This window comes from Semicossyphus pulcher, unplaced genomic scaffold (assembly GCF_022749685.1).
Source record: "Semicossyphus pulcher isolate SPU_LCO1_2020_fin unplaced genomic scaffold, fSemPul1.0.p SCAF_9, whole genome shotgun sequence".
Taxonomy (NCBI): Eukaryota; Metazoa; Chordata; class Actinopteri; order Labriformes; family Labridae; genus Semicossyphus; species Semicossyphus pulcher.
Window position 1 is genome coordinate 25,719,523 of NW_027211770.1, and position 18,832 is coordinate 25,738,354.

At 38.9% G+C, this 18,832-nt stretch overlaps 2 protein-coding genes and 1 long non-coding RNA gene across 3 annotated transcripts; all 3 read right to left on the reverse strand.

Annotated features, from left to right (window-relative positions):
• Positions 1–880: 880 nt before the first annotated feature.
• LOC138584218 (sialic acid-binding Ig-like lectin 11) lies at positions 881–5,785 on the reverse strand. The gene is made up of 8 exons (XM_069656394.1): positions 5,776–5,785; positions 5,021–5,335; positions 4,569–4,895; positions 3,571–3,828; positions 3,174–3,458; positions 2,892–2,994; positions 2,720–2,789; positions 881–1,449 (listed from the first exon to the last, which is right to left on the reverse strand). Exons 1-8 carry the CDS (start codon positions 5,783–5,785, stop codon positions 1,057–1,059), a joined length of 1,761 nt encoding a protein of 586 aa, XP_069512495.1. The 3' UTR covers positions 881–1,056.
• A 4,738-nt stretch (positions 5,786–10,523) lies between these two features.
• LOC138584219 (sialic acid-binding Ig-like lectin 11) lies at positions 10,524–16,229 on the reverse strand. The gene is made up of 9 exons (XM_069656395.1): positions 16,211–16,229; positions 15,770–16,087; positions 15,318–15,644; positions 14,457–14,783; positions 13,459–13,716; positions 13,062–13,346; positions 12,780–12,882; positions 12,616–12,685; positions 10,524–11,106 (listed from the first exon to the last, which is right to left on the reverse strand). The coding sequence occupies exons 1-9, from the start codon at positions 16,227–16,229 to the stop codon at positions 10,711–10,713; spliced, it is 2,103 nt and encodes a 700-aa protein (XP_069512496.1). The 3' UTR covers positions 10,524–10,710.
• Positions 16,230–16,271: 42 nt separating this feature from the next.
• LOC138583556 (uncharacterized) lies at positions 16,272–17,506 on the reverse strand. Its single transcript, XR_011305424.1, has 3 exons — positions 17,462–17,506; positions 17,031–17,143; positions 16,272–16,675 (listed from the first exon to the last, which is right to left on the reverse strand). It is a non-coding gene; the product is annotated as an uncharacterized lncRNA (long non-coding RNA).
• Between the last annotated feature and the right edge of the window lie 1,326 nt (positions 17,507–18,832).

Genomic DNA, 18,832 nt, shown 5'->3' on the forward strand with positions numbered 1-18,832 from the left:
GCAAGATTGTTTTTAGCAACGAACATGCCACGGTTTGTCCATATAAGTTCCTAAGTTAATGCAAATTCAATACTTCCCAACATGTTAACGCTGCAGGGTGTACCAGAAGTAACAACGGCTTTGTTGTGACTGACAAAGCCATGGTTATCTAAAAGAACAGTTTGTTTAGTGTTTAAAAAAAGAAGTGCCAAATACTGCTCTATGTACTGCAAGTCGAGTTGGTTCCCACTACACATTAAAAAAGGGAAGTAATCTATGACTTGTTATACAAGATGCACACTAACAGGGCTTCAGAAAAAAAGGCCACACACTTAATCAGCTTGTGAAACAATAATGTTAGAAGCTAGAATAATTATGATGTGTATATTCTTTTTTTAGAGATTATTTTTTGGCTTTTTGCCTTCATTAGATAGGACAGCTGAAGAGAGACAGGAAATGTGGGGAGTAGAGAGTGGGGGATGACATGCACCAAATGATCACTGTACATTATCTCTTGGGGATTGCATTACTTCACACCTGTTTGAAGTAGCTTATGTGTTTGTTCCAACTTTAGACAGAACTTACAACACTATTCAAATGTAAAGAGATGGAAGACTTGGATGAAGTTCTGCTAAAGCCTCACATAAGTTTTGGTTGATCTGTGTTTCTGGCTGTAAATTATGTCCTCTATCCTTCACATCGGCATTGCTTTAGGAAGGCCTCCATCTCTTTCAGTGTACATTTGTCCACGTAAGTTTTGTATCAGGAAAGAATTGGGGCAAAATGTGAAACTATCCTTTGAGTTTCTTTGCTGCAGACACCCTTAAAAATGAAACAAGACTACTGCTTAAGCCCATCATCAGCATGTTGACAGTGACAATGCTAACATGCTGATGTTTAGCAGGTGTTACGTTAGCCATATTTTAATTTCATTGCAATCGCTTCAGGCATTTCAGACAGAGCCACACGCCAACTTCACCATGGACCATCATTCATTCAACAGAGTAACAATCTGTCATCGGTCCATCAATTCACAAGAAAACTTACCTGAAGCAACTCAACAAAGCATCACAGTCTTCAAATCTCATTCATTATTTCCTTTACATTGGAGTACACTGCCATGTCCTCCCCTTCTTCCTCTTCTGGGACACAATGTTTTGCCTCCTCATCCTCCCCGATCATCACCTCCTCTTTGTCCTCCAACACTTCATCTTCTTCTTCACCGTTACCTTCTCTTTGCTCTTTTACTTTTTTCTTGATTTCAGCGTACTCTGTCTCTGTATCTCGCTTCTTTGCTGCCCCCCCGGTACTCTTCCTTTTCAACTTAGAGAAATCGATGCTGGCGTACTCCACGTCTTTAGGTCCACCATTGAGATTGAGGGCTGCTTTCTCTGCTGCCACAGCTTCTCCTCCTTCTGCCACCTCTTGGTCGTAGGTCTGATCGTCTTCCACTACATGATCAGCATCTATCTGTTAGGTACAACGTAAATGACACAACTTATTAGCAGCTGCTAGAAGCACAAATATTTTGTGCATAAGCAGGAAATCTCTATCTGGTGTATTTAGATTACTCGCAACCATTTTTAAGGTTAAACTATAATCATTTTCATTTTTTAATGAATTAATTTCTACTTTGTTAAGAATCCCCTTAAAGACAGCCCCTTTTTTTGAACACTATTATCCATCACAATGTGTTTCAGCTTTTGTTTTACAATTACTGTAACGTGCATGGGGAAGCCTTTTCGATCAGTCGATGGATAGAGCTGGACTGCCAAGTAACCTTAAAGAGCTGGATAATAAAGCAGTCATGGAGTTGCATTTAATTCAATAAACAGAATCTCAAGTTTGAAAGCGAGGAAGTGTCAACTTTCCACAAGATGGTTTCATTAATGCATGGGGCAAAGAGTTCATTCAGGCCGGTTAAGAAGTTTCGCTTGCTTGAGGCCCCTGGTGGTGGCTGTGGCTCAGTGGTAGAGTCGGTTGTCTCAATCGGAAGGTTGGGGGTTCGTTCCCTGACTGCGACAGTCACATGTCGAAGCGTCCTTGGGCGAGACAATGAACCCCAAATCGCTCCTGGTGGCATAGCCATCCTTCATAGTCGCATTATGCTCATGTAGGCCGATATTGGAGGTTGGCGCTGAACTGTCTTTAAAAAATAACAATCAACTGAAATCGAGGTCACATTTATCTGCGTCTGAAGCCAAAGCAGGTGGTCAAAAGGACCTTTTTTAAGGATTATTAAGGATTCTGCAACCTCTTAACTACAAGCAGCCAATGAGGTATTTTTGTTTCACTATTTTTGTCTTTGTTTTATTTTCATTTTTATGCCAAATGTCATTGTGTCCATGATTTGTTTCATGCTAGCTCATGCGCTGTATAAGTTGGTGATGCGTTTGTATCATGTTTATTCAGTTGTAGTTCTCACGGCGTGAGGAAGGCGTGATGATATTACAAAAGTGGATTCATCAAAGTAAAAATGCCCAAGAAATAAACGCCTGTTTCAAAGAACCGACTTGTGTCTGTGTGTGGTGAAGAGAGATACAGCGGCGGGGTGACAACATCAGGGTCAGAAAGCACATGTTGGTGGGATAAGTGCCCTTCTTTTTGCTTGAGCCCCTACCCCCAAAAATGTCTGTGCATGAATTTATGGTCTATTCTTTGAGTAAGGTGTATATGTTTAAAATGGAAAGCCGCATTCAGTTTTAACTTGTAAATATAAGAGCTAAATGAATATAAATACCAGGGGATCCTCTTGACCGGTAACCATCTCCACAGTCTCATTCGGATTTCCAGAACTCTTCTGTCTTTGTCTAGAAAAAAAAACAAACATCAAAACGCAACATATTTCAATGTATGTATGACAATATTCCACATACAAAACCAGGAATTGTTTATTGGAATTAATAGTGTACCTGTGGCACTCTCTAGGCAAAAGGCAAAGGACAGCTGTAAGAAGAACGCCAATGAAAAAGGCAATGATGACCTCTAGCCATGAAAATATTTTCCCTTTGCCGTCTTTATCTGCAGTCAAGAGGAACAAAAATATGTTAATGTCCATGTTGTTCTGCACAACAGAACACATGCAACTGCATTTTAACAGCATGCATAACTGTTCTTTAAAGGTCACAGTAGAAAGGAGATGTCATAAAAGCAGTAGACTGCAAAGCAGAAGAGGTTTAGTTGAGAACATGTACCCTCTTCTCCGGACATGTTTATTCTGATGGTGAGGTTTTCTTTTGCTTCCCCATTTTGGTTGCTGCTGAGACACTCAGCAGAAATGTTGCTGTGGTCTTTCACAGTTACAGTGATGGTGCTGTTGACAGTGTGGTTTGTGACAGTGGTAATGACAGAGTATTTCTTCTGGTTCTTTAACAGCGGCCATTTGATGGTGGGTAAAGGGAAACCCTCACTGATACACCCACATGTCAGGACCTCCGACTGAATCTCACATCCAGAGTTATTAAAGATGCTTGAGAACCCTGTAAACACACAAGCAGAATCACAACATCACAAAACAAATTCGGATTCACTGATTCAAGTGTAAAATGTGAACATGAACTTCTTCTTAGAAGATTAGTACCGTCTACTTACAAGTCACAGCAACGTCAGCGAATGCAGTCACAGTCCTGTCCAGGTGTTTTGCTGTACAGATGTACCTTCCAGAGTGATCTGCCTTCACGTTACTGATGACGAGTGTGGCTGATCCAGTGTCGTTCTGCAGGTCAGTGTTTGAACCATGTAAAGTCCATGTAATATAAGACGGAGGAAAACTTTCAACACTGCAGGTCAGATTCAGAGTGTCAGCTTTCCCAAGAGTTGTGTTCCCAGTGATGACGGGTTTCTTCATATCTGTGAAGGAAGTTTTAAAGAATATCAGATGTTTATATAATGACTTAACTAAATAAGTCCATAAGAAATACCAGTTAAAAGACAAAAGTTATTATATATGTAGTTTATAAAAGCAAATGTTAAACATACAAATAAAGTTGTATAAAAGGACTTCTTGAGTAATTGTGACTTTTAAGAGTTGACTGATATAAGAAATGGAAACTATATTGTATTTGGTATCTGTAAAACTAAAAGTACAGTTGCATACAGAAGGTAGCTTCTAAATAACAAATATGATATAGTGAAAAATATGTATATAAAGAAAAATAAAACACTGTAATATCTGTATTTTCAATCAATGTGTGATGTTCTTAATATTCACACAATATAATATAAACCAGACTATGTCTAAACATTTTTGCATGCATTGCCTAAATACGACCACTTGATGGAACCAAAGTGTAAACATTGACAACAGACCACACGTTACTCTTTTAAACATGTGGCTCCAGTGAGGCTCAAAAAAAGTCTTCACAAATCCTCCACAGGGACTTTTTCTTATTCTGCAGACCTGACACTGCAGCTATGCTGCAGACCTGTAGTTATAATGTAAATTGAAAATTCACATCGACATGGCTTCACATATGTTTAAAGGTGCTGTGGAAATTATTCAGGCTTTTTAAAAGTTGCTATAAACTCATGCTGTCAGTTATCTAATGACAGGAAAGAGAAAAATAACACATTTGTTACAATACACTCACATATCACGTCAACATCAACTTTTCCCATCAGCGTGATGTTCAGATGTTTTGCTGTGCAGATGTACTGTCCAGAATCTTTTGCTGTCACGTTAGAGATGGAAAAAGTGGCCTCTCCACTTCCTTTCTGCAGGTAGGTTTCAGTTTTCTTCTCCAGGTTAGTAAAAGAGTTGTTCTGCGGATTCAATTCTTTTCCATTCTGCAGGTTTTTGTCGGAAACTTTTGTCCATGTGATGAGAGATGGAGGGAAGCTTTCAACACTGCAGGTCAGATTCAGAGTCTCACCCTCGGTCACATTTGTATTTCCGGTGATTTTAACTTCCTTCACATCTGTAAGACACAGTTAAACACAGTGTCATGTACAATGTTAAAGTGGTACTTCATTCACAACTTCCCTCATTAAAATTGTTTTAGACTGAAAAAGTTGAGTATAATGTTCAAAATGTTCTACTCACAGGTCACATTCAGAGTCACCATCTTCTCAGTGCTCATTTCGCCAAAGCTGACCTTACAAGTGACACTGTTACCATGGTGCTTGGCAGAGGGCGTAAAGGTCAAAGTTGAGCTGTGTCTCTGTGCGGCATTCAAATTCTCAGTCTTCGTGTTGGGGATGTTTTCTATGATGTTCGAGTCATTCTCTCCAGGTCTTCTGAAAGTCCAGGTGATCTCAGGAGCAGATCCAGAGCAGAGACCAGGAGCAGTGCATCTCAGTGTGGTCTGCTGTCCCTCTGTCAGAGGAGGAATCGTCACTGTGGGCTTCTGGGTCAGATCTAAAGGGACAGCAGTTCACAAGTGGAGGTTATATCAGATACTGCTGGAATCGCTACTTGTTGCCAACAGAGGTCAATAAATGTCAAACATTATTTCATGCTTCATTCAGACTTTAAATACACATTTGTTGGTGTGAAACATCTTCTATGCATGTACTGTGTTTGTTTTCATACCTTTGACAGAGACCTTTGCTTTTTGAGTAAATGTTAATCCATCTGGGCTCCCATCAGACTTTAGACCAGTAACTCTGAGCTGATACGATCCAGTGTCTGACTTAATGAGGTCTTTGATGATGATGCTGCAATTCCTCTGACTCACATCAGGCTCCAACAGTGACACTCTACCTGAGAACCCAGACTGAACTTTGTTGCTGGGTTTGGTAGTGTTGAATATCACTTCTGAGTTATCACATTTTTCTTTTTCTTTTTTACATTTGTACCAAACAACATTTTTGGGTGTAAAGCTGGAACTAGTCGTGAAAGAACACGGAATCACAACACAGAGTCCAGCCCGCCCTGTTATTTGTTGATTACCCAGACTGATACAGTAGTCAGCTACAGGGCATGCTTCTTCTCCCAATGATGCCCCTGTTAATGAAAAAAGTGATAGAAATGCAGGGACAGAAGATATTGAGTTTGACAACACAGGTTTATGTAATATTTATAAAGGTAGTACATCATCTTTACTTTCTTTTAAACAGTTGTTGTCGGCAGCTCTCAGCAGACACCACATCTCAATAATTATATTTCTTCATCCTTAAAACTATTGGTAAACCAAAGGGTTATTTAGATGACTAAAAATCCCAGAGATTTCAAATAAGCCAATAGATGCAGTGATAAATGAAAACTATACTCTTGTTTGGCATATTTATTATGGCAAATAATTGTGTTCATATCTTAAAAAATGGTGTAATAAAAAGGACTTTCAATTAAAAAAACATACCTCCATCTGCACTGCCATCTCTCAAAGAGAAAAGCACACAAGCCAAGAGGAAAGGGAACATCCTTATTCAACGACTGAGACAATCTCTCCATTCACAAGAGGAACCACTCTTTTAGAGGCAAAAGCATTTGAAACATTAAAATATTTCAGTTAGTGAAACTAGACCAGAAAGTGCTCCATGTTTGACATGACACATTTAAATACATGGCTGTTGCATGATCAACCCATGTGCTTATATTGTTAAATTCTGGCTTCTTCAGAGCTGAGTCCCTTGAAATGTTTCATTTAAAAGCACTCTGTGATATCTGTTCTACTAAAGTTGATGATCTAAATGCTCAAACATAATTTACAATGCGTAAAACAAATGCCATTAGTCAGGAAAGAATTAAAAATACATTTTAAAATAACAGTAAATGTTTGGCGTTACCTTTCTTTTTTCTCGTTCTCCTGCTCTCGTCTGTCCTCAGTGATCTCTGCTTCAAAATGATTCTTCCTCTTTCCTTGTCTCGTACTTCTTCCCTCTTTGCACCGCAAGAAGTTTGCAGGAAGTGTCGCTTCACACAATTGACTTTTTAAAACACCACGTATTGAGCTAAAATCTTCTAATATCGTATGTGTATCAATACATGTAATGTGCGACTTTAACATTGAAAAATCAAATGAAACAAGCCAAATTTCTATTGTGAGGTCACATTCATGACTGAGAAGTTTGAGAAAGGGGAAGTGCTGTACGTGATGATGCATTTAAAAAAAATCATCAGTGTAACTATTTTATTTGTCAACTGTCTCTCTGATTTGTAATCCATAGTACATCATGTGCATTATGGAATGTGCCTGAATATGAACGGTCCGTTTCACAGGTTAATATTTGCAGTGCTAGTTAAAAGTTCAGAGTATAATAACGTCACTTTTCAAAGACGGTCTTTAGTTTAAAAAGTTTATTCATGTATGAAAAAGAGACGACTGCAAGAAAGTAATTGTATTCATTCTACTGCTTAAATTCAAACATGCAAAATCTTTCAGTTATATCTGAGCAAAGACCTTGAGGTGATCAGAAATAAACATCGCCTTAAATGGCATCACTGTTTTCTCTCTCATAACTTCCTGGTCAGACTTTGAGCTGCAAGATTGTTTTTTAGCAACAAACATGCCTCAGTTTTGTCCTTTGAAATTACCAACACTGCAGGGCCAGAAGTAATAAGGGCTACGTTGTGACTGACGACTCCATGGTTAAATGAATAAACAGTGTGATTTCTGTTTAAGAAAAAGAAGTGCCAAATACTGCTCTATGTACTGTAAGTTAGGTTGATTGCTGCAACACATTAAAAAGGGAAGTAATCTATGACTTGTTATACAAAATGCACACTGACACAGGTTCAGAAAAATAAGGCCAAACACTTCATCAGTTTGTAAAACAATAATGTTAGAAGCTAGAATAATAATTAATGTATATGTGTGTTAGGGGTGGGAATCTTTGGGTGTCTCACGATTTGATTTGATTCCGATTCTTGGGGTCACATTTCGATTAAAAATCAATTTTTGAATTAGTCCCTGCTTCAGGATCGACTCCAGTCCTCTGTCAGCCAATAAAGGCTGTGCGCAAATAATGGCATGAAAGCGTAAGATATCATTTTCATTTTTTGAAAAAGTTATCAACTGATTAGAAAAATACACACAAAGGCAAATCTAAGACCAAAGCTAACATTTACCTCAGGGGTTGACAATGAGCACAATTTTCCACTGGCACTCTGGGCCAGTAACTTTCCAAATTCACTGGCCCTGCCATTAAAACCACTGGCCCTGAAATAATTTGTTTTTGGTATTATTTTAATGTCAAACTTTGTTTCTCCTTTTGTAGGGGTTCTTCTTACTGAATATGTGTTCAATTGTGGAACAATTATAAACTAAAGTAGACCAAAATAATCATATGGGTATAAATTTATGGGTATAAATTTTTTTAACATCTGCAGCAAACTGCTGCGGATGTTTTACCAGTCTGTGGTTGCCAGTGTCCTCTTTTACACTGTAGTGTGCTGGGGAGGCAGCACATCCAAGAAGGACACATCCAGACTGGATAAACTGATCAGGCGAGCCGGCTCTGTGATCGGCATGAAGCTGGACCCTCTGGTGACGGTGGCAGAGACAAGGACACTAAACAAACTGTTGGACATTATGGACAATGCCAGCCACCCTCTGCACACCGTCATCAGCAACCAGAGGAGCCTGTTCAGTGAGAGACTGCTCCTTCCAAAGTGCAGGACTAACCGACTGAAGAACTCCTTTGTCCCTCATGCCATCAGGCTGTACAACTCCTCACTTAGGGGGAGGAGGTAACAGGGACAGACTCTCTCACAAGCGGTAGCCACTAATTCAGCTCACAAAGTTAATAGTAGTTAACTTCTTTTATTCAATAGTAATATTTATTTATTTCTCAAAGGGTCATATGTGCAATAAAAATCTGTCAATGTGCAATAATCTCTCACCACAGTGCAATAACCTAATACCACAGTGCAATAACCTAATTTAGTTTAATTGAACTATTACCCACTGTTTACTTGTACATTTTCTAAGAGTGTATATTTTATATATTTTGTTATCTAATTTTGTACTTTTTTATATATATATATATATATCGATAGATATATATATTTTGATCTTTATTTTTTACCCTCTGTGTGCTGATTCTTTCCTATTGTATTGTACTGTATAAGCCGCTGGAGACTGAATTTCCCAGAGGGAGTCATCCCAAAGGGATCAATAAAGTTGAGTCTAAGTCTAAGTCTAAGTCTAAATAAATAGGTTTATTAATAGCTTATGGTCTTCTCCTTTTTGTCGGTACACACACAACCTTACGATGTGTGTGCGCTATAAGGTGTAAAAGTCGAAAGTAAACAGTCTTCGGCACATCCGCTACCTGAACAGCCCGTTTATGTGGCCACTGCGTTTACGTGCACCTGGACAAGGTGCCGCTGATAACAGGAATACTCACACTTATAGCGACCTCGTGTAACTGCCTGTTTGCCTCGATCATGCCGCAGACACATTTGTGACAGAAGCAGCACTGCGAGCATGTTAACAGTTTACAGGCAGGTGACACAAAGACTCAGCATACAAACATACCTTCAGGCAACCAGGCAAGTGCTTATGTCGAGACCTGTACCTTATGATCCACGGAAGTCGCGAGGTGTGCACGGTGAGACGGGAAAAAGTTTGGAAAAATCGATTTTTGGAAGTTATGAATGGATTTAGAATCTTAGAAGATAAGAATCCCGATTTTTACATGAATCGATTTTTGTGTGTTTGTTCCAACTTCAGACAGAACTAACAACGCTATTCAAATGTAAAGAGATGGGAGACAAAATGTACATTTCAGTTCTCAGATCTGCTAAAGCCTTACTTAAGTTTTGGTTGACCTTTGATACGTGTTTCTGACTGTAAATTATGTCCCCCATCCTTCGGCATTGCTTTAGGAAGGCCTCCAACTCTTTCAGTGTGTATTTTGCAACCTTAGTTTTGTATCGGGGAAAGAATGTAAAAAATGTGAAACTGTCCTTTGAGTTTCTTTGCTGCAGACACCCTTAAAAAATGTAACAAGACTACTGCTTAATGCTAAAATCAGCATGTTAACATTCACAGTGACAGTGCTAACATGGTGATATTTAGCAGGTGTTATGTTAGCCACATTCTAAATTCATTGCAATCGCTTCAGGCATTTCAGACAGAACCACACGCCAACCTCACCATGAAGCGACAAGAAAAGTCCCCAGAATGAACAAAGTCATGCTTGTGTGTAAAAGTGTATCAGTCTGGGTCTATTGGTCTAATTGGTCGAACAAACCAATCAACAAACAGATCAATGTTGCCATGCCTGAAGACACGCTGAAACACTGACACCTCTTGGCTTCACAGGGTGAAAAGGAGGGTCCTTTCTCTACAGGAAACGGAATATGGGCCTTTGAGAAAAGCTTTTGGCTAACTAATGGGACTCTTGGGTCACATTATTATCCTAGTTAAATAAACAAGTGCTAAGCAAAACTACACTACAGCTCTCAGTCACTGTCCTGTTGCACTCAACAATGGCAGTGTCAGCTCTTTCATGGGTGATGTTAAACTTAACCTAAAGGTTTATATAAAAGTGAACACACAGAGGCTTAAAACACTTGAACAAGAACATTCTTGTAGTCCACCCTGAGTTGAGTAAATGGATTTTCACAGTCCCTTAAATGTGGAGGTGTAAAGTTTCTCAGTTACTTTAGTTCTTCACGGGCTGAACCTGGCATTAGAAGATAACAGCTTAGTTGTATTCAAGCTCAGAGGACCATCACTCACTCAACAGAGTAACAATCCATTATCCGTCCATTACATCGATCCATCACTTCCAATCACATCCAAGAAAACTTACCTGAAGCAACTCAACAAAGCATCACAGTCTTCAAATCTCATTCATTATTTCCTTTACATTGGAGTACACTGCCATGTCCTCCCCTTCTTCCTCTTCTGGGACACAATCTTTTGCCTCCTCATCCTCCTCGATCATCACCTCCTCCTCTTTGTCCTCCGACACTTCATCTTCTTCTTCACCGTTACCTTCTCTTTGCTCTTTTACTTTTTTCTTGATTTCAGCGTACTCTGTCTCTGTATCTCGCTTCTTTGCTGCCCCCCCGGTACTCTTCCTTTTCAACTTAGAGAAATCGATGCTGGCGTACTCCAAGTCTTTAGGTCCACCATTGAGATTGAGGGCTGCTTTCTCTGCTGCCACAGCTTCTCCTCCTTCTGCCACCTCCTGGTCGTAGGTCTGATCGTCTTCCACTACATGATCAGCATCTATCTGTTAGGTACAACGTAAATTACACAACTTATTAGCAGATGCTACAAGCACAAATATTGTGTGTGTGTGTGTGTGTGTAAAGGAAGCCCCTTTTTTTGAGACACTATTAACCATCACAATGTGTTTCTGCTTTTGTTTTACAAAGATTACTGTAACATGCATGTGGAAGCCTTTTCGATCAGTCGATGGATAGAGCTGGACTGCAAAGTAACCTTAAAGAGCTGGATAATAAAGCAGTCATGGTGTTTCATTCAATTCAGCAAAACAGTAACTCAAGTTTGAAAGTGAGGCACTGTCAACTTTCCACAAGATGATTTCAGTAATGAATGTGGCAGAGAGTTCATTCAGGCTGATTAAGGCAGGGCAGGGAGATTAGATGGAGGACAGCACTACTACAGTCTTTTGGCTGCTCCAATGCTCTCTGCTCAGGTGGTGACTGTTACATAACAACAGAGATGCTGTGGGGCACCTGGATTTTAAAACTGTAGTGGGACCAGAAATTGTATTTTCTCTGAGTGTTTGGAAATCTAATGTTTCACAACACAGATGAGGAGGAAAGTGAGTCACATGTAAAACATGCTCATGTAGACCTATATTAGGGGCTGGCGCTAAACTGACTTAGAAAAGAAACAATAGCAGGGCCCGGCAGGGGGTGGAGGGTGGGCTTCTAAACCAACATGTTTAGACAGTAGAGGGCTCTGTTTTTGAGGACTGTCAGCCAACAGTGATTCTCCTTCAGCCAACCCAACCCTTCCTAATTTCCTTTTTTTATCATTGCTGATTTGCCCAAACCCATTTTCAAATATTCATTTGTTAACAAGGTGGTTCTTTTCTTTCACACCTAGCCGTTTAAGCTCTTATTATTAATGGTCCATTTTTTGAGAAAGGTGCATATAATTGATATGTTGAACAATTAAAGCCACATTCAATCTTAAACTGTTAACCTCAAAGTTCTCAGTTTCTTTCTATTTGGCTGCACCTTATGGCGATGAAAGGCAATTGCGGGCACGTACGTCCCGGACGTCCACGGTCGGCTCCGGTTGTAGCTCTTGCTTTTCCTCTCTGACGGTCGCTTTCCTTTTTAGACTGTTTGCTTCATCTGAGCGTCTAATTTGTTTCTTTTTCTTTGGATTTTCACTTATTTTTGAAGTTGTATCTGTAGTCATCCATCTTTTCTTTGTTTGTTCAGCCATAGTAGATTACTGTTTACTCGCAACACTTGCAGAGGCCAGAAAAGCAGCCGCTTAGCCACTCCACTGCTGGGTGGAAAACGCATCCCTGTTTGGGCGCTGCATGTGAATTTTTTCTGTGTCGCCACAGACCATAATACTATTATTTATTATAATACTATATCCTGTAAATGCAGAGGCTTTCATCAGTGGGCCATAGGCTCAATCACCACTGTGTTAACTCATTCAGCGATAGTGACTTAACAAACATTTATTTTAAGTAATAATCTCAAAGATTTTCATTTAACTACAAATATAAGAGCTAAATGAATATAAATACCAGGGGATCCTCTTGACTGGTAACCATCTCCACAGTCTCATTCAGATTTCCAGAACTCTTCTGTCTTTGTCTAGAAAAAAAACAAACATCAACATATTTCAATGTATGTATGACAATATTCCACAGACAAAACCAGGAATTGTTTATTGGAATTAATAGTGTACCTGTGGCACTCTCTAGGCAAAAGGCAAAGGACGGCTGTAAGAAGAACGCCAATGAAAAAGGCAATGATGACCTCTAGCCATGAAAATATTTTCCCTTTGCCGTCTTTATCTGCAGTCAAGAGGAACAAATATATGTTAATGTCCATGTTGTTCTGCACAACAGAACACATGCAACTGCATTTTAACAGCATGCATAACTGTTCTTTAAAGGTCACACTAGAAAGGAGATGTCATAAAAGCAGTAGACTGCAAAGCAGAAGAGGTTTAGTTGAGAGCATGTACCCTCTTCTCCGGACATGTTTATTCTGATGGAGAGGTTTTCTTTTGCTTCCCCATTTTGGTTGCTGCTGAGACACTCAGCAGAAATGTTGCTGTGGTCTTTCACAGTTACAGTGATGGTGCTGTTGACAGTGTGGTTTGTGACAGTGGTAATGACAGAGTATTTCTTCTGGTTCTTTAACAGCGGCCATTTGATGGTGGGTAAAGGGAAACCCTCACTGATACACCCACATGTCAGGACCTCCGACTGAATCTCACATCCAGAGTTATTAAAGATGCTTGGGAACCCTGTAAACACACAAGCAGAATCACAACATCACAAAACAAATTCTGATTCACTGATTCAAGAGTAAAATGTGAACATGAACTTCTTCTTAGAAGATTAGTACCGTCTACTTACAAGTCACAGCAACGTCAGCGAATGCAGTCACAGTCCTGTCCAGGTGTTTTGCTGTACAGATGTACCTTCCAGAGTGATCTGCCTTCACGTTACTGATGACGAGTGTGGCTGATCCAGTGTTGTTCTGCAGGTCAGTGTTTGAACCATGTGAAGTCCACGTAATATAAGACGGAGGAAAACTTTCAACACTGCAGGTCAGATTCAGAGTGTCAGCTTTCCCAAGAGTTGTGTTCCCAGTGATGACGGGTTTCTTCATATCTGTGAAGGAAGTTTTAAAGAATATCAGATGTTTATATAATGACTTAACTAAATAAGTCCATAAGAAATACCAGTTAAAAGACAAAAGTTATTATATATGTAGTTTATAAAAGCAAATGTTAAACATACAAATAAAGTTGTATAAAAGGACTTCTTGAGTAATTGTGACTTTTAAGAGTTGACTGAAATAAGAAATGGAAACTATATTGTATTTGGTATCTGTAAAACTAAAAGTACAGTTGCATACAGAAGGTAGCTTCTAAATAACATATATGATATAGTGAAAAATATGTATATAAAGAAAAATAAAACACTGTAATATCTGTATTTTCAATCAATGTGTGATGTACTTAATATTCACACAATATAATATAAATCAGACTATGTCTAAACGTTTTTGCATGTATTGCCTAAATACGACCACTTGATGGAACCAAAGTGTAAACATTGACAACAGACCACACGTTACTCTTTTAAACATGTGGCTCCAGTGAGGCTCAAAAAAAGTCTTCACAAATCCTCCACAGGGACTTTTTCTTATTCTGCAGACCTGACACTGCAGCTATGCTGCAGACCTGTAGTTATAATGTAAATTGAAAATTCACATCGACATGGCTTCACATATGTTTAAAGGTGGTGTGGAAATTATTCAGGCTTTTTAAAAGTTGCTATAAACTCATGCTGTCAGTTATCTAATGACAGGAAAGAGAAAAATAACACGTTTGTTACAATACACTCACATATCACGTCAACATCAACTTTTCCCATCAGCGTGATGTTCAGATGTTTTGCTGTGCAGATGTACTGTCCAGAATCTTTTGCTGTCACGTTAGAGATGGAAAAAGTGGCCTCTCCACTTCCTTTCTGCAGGTAGGTTTCAGTTTTCTTCTCCAGGTTAGTAAAAGAGTTGTTCTGCGGATTCATTTCTTTTCCATTCTGCAGGTTTTTGTCGGAAACTTTTGTCCATGTGATGAGAGATGGAGGGAAGCTTTCAACACTGCAGGTCAGATTCAGAGTCTCACCCTCGGTCACATTTGTATTTCCAGTGATTTTAACTTCCTTCAGATCTGTAAGACACAGTTAAACACAGTGTCATGTATGCATACAGAAGGTAGCTTCTAAATAACATATATGATATAGTGAAAAATATGTATATAAAAAAAACCCAAAAACACTGTAATATCTGTATTTTCAATCAATGTGTGATGTACTTAATATTCACACAATATAATATAAATCAGACTATGTCTAAATGTTTTTGCATGCATTGCCTAAATACGACCACTTGATGGAACCAAAGTGTAAACATTGACAACAGACCACACGTTACTCTTTTAAACATGTGGCTCCAGTGAGGCTCAAAAAAAGTCTTCACAAATCCTCCACAGGGACTTTTTCTTATTCTGCAGACCTGACACTGCAGCTATGCTGCAGACCTGTAGTTATAATGTAAATTGAAAATTCACATCGACATGGCTTCACATATGTTTAAAGGTGCCGTGGAAATTATTCAGGCTTTTTAAAAGTTGCTATAAACCCATGCTGTCAGTTATCTAATGACAGGAAAGAGAAAAATAACACATTTGTTACAATACACTCACATATCACGTCAACATCAACTTTTCCCATCAGCGTGATGTTCAGATGTTTTGCTGTGCAGATGTACTGTCCAGAATCTTTTGCTGTCACATTAGAGATGGAAAAAGTGGCCTCTCCACTTCCTTTCTGCAGGTAGGTTTCAGTTTTCTTCTCCAGGTTAGTAAAAGAGTTGTTCTGCGGATTCATTTCTTTTCCATTCTGCAGGTTTTTGTCTGAAACTTTTGTCCATGTGATGAGAGATGGAGGGAAGCTTTCAACATTGCAGGTCAGATTCAGAGTCTCACCCTCGGTCACATTTGTATTTCCAGTGATTTTAACTTCCTTCACATCTGTAAGACACAGTTAAACACAGTGTCATGTACAATGTTAAAGTGGTACTTCATTCACAACTTCCCTCATTAAAATTGTTTTAGACTGAAAAAGTTGAGTATAATGTTCAAAATGTTCTACTCACAGGTCACATTCAGAGTCACCATCTCCTCAGTAGTCGTCCCGCCTGTGAAGTTGACCTTACAAGTGACACTGTTACCATGGTGCTTGGCAGAGGGCGTAAAGGTCAAAGTTGAGCTGTGTCTCTGTGCGGCATTCAAATTCTCAGTCTTCGTGTTGGGGATGTTTTCTATGATGTTCGAGTCATTCTCTCCAGGTCTTCTGAAAGTCCAGGTGATCTCAGGAGCAGATCCAGAGCAGAGACCAGGAGCAGTGCAGCTCAGTGTGGTCTGCTGTCCCTCTGTCAGAGGAGGAATCGTCACTGTGGGCTTCTGGGTCAGATCTAAAGGGACAGCAGTTCACAAGTGGAGGTTATATCAGATACTGCTGGAATCGCTACTTGTTGCCAACAGAGGTCAATAAATGTCAAACATTATTTCATGCGTCATTCAGACTTTAAATACACATTTGTTGGTGTGAAACATCTTCTATGCATGTACTGTGTTTGTTTTCATACCTTTGACAGAGACCTTTGCTTTTTGAGTAAATGTTAATCCATCTGGGCTCCCATCAGACTTTAGACCAGTTACTCTGAGCTGATACGATCCAGTGTCTGACTTAATGAGGTCTTTGATGATGATGCTGCAATTCCTCTGACTCACATCAGGCTCCAACAGTGACACTCTACCTGAGAACCCAGACTGAACTTTGTTGCTGGGTTTGGTATTGTTGAATATCACTTCTGAGTTATCACATTTTTGTTTTGTTTTTTTACATTTGTACCAAACAACATTTTTGGGTATAAAGCTGGAACTAGTCGTGAAAGAACACGGAATCACAACACAGAGTCCAGCCCGCCCTGTTATTTGTCCATTACCCAGACTGATACAGTAGTCAGCTACAGGGCATGCTTCTTCTCCCAATGATGCCCCTGTTAATGAAAAAAGTGATAGAAATGCAGGGACAGAAAGTATTGAGTTTGACAACACAGGTTTATGTAATATTTATAAAGGCAGTACATCATCTTTACTTTCTTTTAAACAGTTGTTGTCGGCAGCTCTCAGCAGACACCACATCTCAATAATTATATTTCTTCATCCTTAAAACTATTGGTAAACCAAAGGGTTATTTAGATGACTAAAAATCCCAGAGATTTCAAATAAGCCAATAGATGCAGTGATAAATGAAAACTATACTCTTGTTTGGCATATTTATTATGGCAAATAATTGTGTTCATATCTTAAAAAATGGTGTAATAAAAAGGACTTTCAATTAAAAAAACATACCTCCATCTGCACTGCCGTCTCTCACAGAGAAAAGCACACAAGCCAAGAGGAAAGGGAACATCCTTATTCAACGACTGAGACAATCAATCTCTCCATTCACAAGAGGAACCACTCTTTTAGAGGCAAAAGCATTTGAAACATTAAAATATTTCAGTTAGTGAAACTAGACCAGAAAGTGCTCCATGTTTGACATGACACATTTAAATACATGGCTGTTGCATGATCAACCCATGTGCTCATATTGTTAAATTCTGGCTTCTTCAGAGCTGAGTCCCTTGAAATGTTTCATTTAAAAGCACTCTGTGATATCTGTTCTACTAAAGTTGATGATCTAAATGCTCAAACATAATTTACAATGCGTAAAACAAATGCCATTAGTCAGGAAAGAATTAAAAATACATTTTAAAATAACAGTAAATGTTTGGCGTTACCTTTCTTTTTTCTCGTTCTCCTGCTCTCGTCTGTCCTCAGTAATCTCTGCTTCAAAATGATTCTTCCTCTTTCCTTGTCTCGTACTTCTTCCCTCTTTGCACCGCAAGAAGTTTGCAGGAAGTGTCGCTTCACACAATTGACTCTTTTTAAAACACCACGTATTGAGCTAAAATCTTCTAATATCGTATGTGTATCAGTACATGTAATGTGCGACTTTAACATTGAAAAATCAAATGAAACAAGCCAAATTTCTATTGTGAGGTCACATTCATGACTGAGAAGTTTGAGAAAGGGGAAGTGCTGTACGTGATGATGCATTTAAAAAAAATCATCAGTCTAACTATTTTTTCTGTCAACTGTCTCTCTGATTTGTAATCCATAGTACATCATGTGCATTATGGAATGTGCCTGAATATGAACGATCCGTTTCACAGGTTAATATTTGCAGTGCTAGTTAAAAGTTCAGAGTATAATAACGTCACTTTTCAAAGACGGTCTTTAGTTTAAAAAGTTTATTCATGTATGAAAAAGAGACGACTGCAAGAAAGTATTTGTATTCATTCTACTGCTTAAATTCAAACATGCAAAATCTTTCAGTTATATCTGAGCAAAGACCTTGAGGTGATCAGAAATAAACATCGCCTTAAATGGCATCACTGTTTTCTCTCTCATAACTTCCTGGTCAGCCTTTGAGCTGCAAGATTGTTTTTAGCAACAAACATGCCACAGTTTTGTCCTTTGAAATTACCAACACTGCAGGGCCAGAAGTAATAAGGGCTACGTTGTGACTGACGACTCCATGGTTATATAAATAAACAGTGTGATTTCTGTTTAAAAAAAAGAAGTGCCAAATACTGCTCTATGTACTGTAAGTTAGGTTGATTGCTGCAACACATTAAAAAGGGAAGTAATCTATGACTTGTTATACAAAATGCACTCTGACACAGGTTCAGAAAAATAAGGCCAAACACTTCACCAGTTTGTAAAACAATAATGTTAGAAGCTAGAATAATAATTAATGTATATGTGTGTTAGGGGTGGGAATCTTTGGGTGTCTCACGATTTGATTTGATTCCGATTCTTGGGGTCACATTTCGATTAAAAATCGATTTTTGAATTAGTCCCTGCTTCAGGATCGACTCCAGTCCTCTGTCAGCCAATAAAGGCTGTGCGCAAATAATGGCATGAAAGCGTAAGATTATGTCATTTTCATTTTTTGAAAAAGTTATCAACTGATTAGAAAAATACACACAAATGCAAATCTTAGACCAAAGCTAACATTTACCTCAGGGGTTGACAATGAGCACAATTTTCCACTGGCACTCTGGGCCAGTAACTTTCCAAATTCACTGGCCCTGCCATTAAAACCA

Bases quoted from the DNA above. Each gene is read 5' to 3' on its own strand.
- LOC138584219 (XM_069656395.1), bottom strand. The intron at 13,717-14,456 runs GTGAGTGTATTG...CTTCCTTCACAG, and splicing joins AGTTGATGTTGACGTGATAT to ATATGAAGAAACCCGTCATC. The intron at 12,883-13,061 runs GTACATGCTCTC...CTGCAGATAAAG, and splicing joins AAACATGTCCGGAGAAGAGG to ACGGCAAAGGGAAAATATTT.
- LOC138584218 (XM_069656394.1), bottom strand. The intron at 3,459-3,570 runs GTAAGTAGACGG...GTGTGTTTACAG, and splicing joins CGCTGACGTTGCTGTGACTT to GGTTCTCAAGCATCTTTAAT. The intron at 2,995-3,173 runs GTACATGTTCTC...CTGCAGATAAAG, and splicing joins AAACATGTCCGGAGAAGAGG to ACGGCAAAGGGAAAATATTT.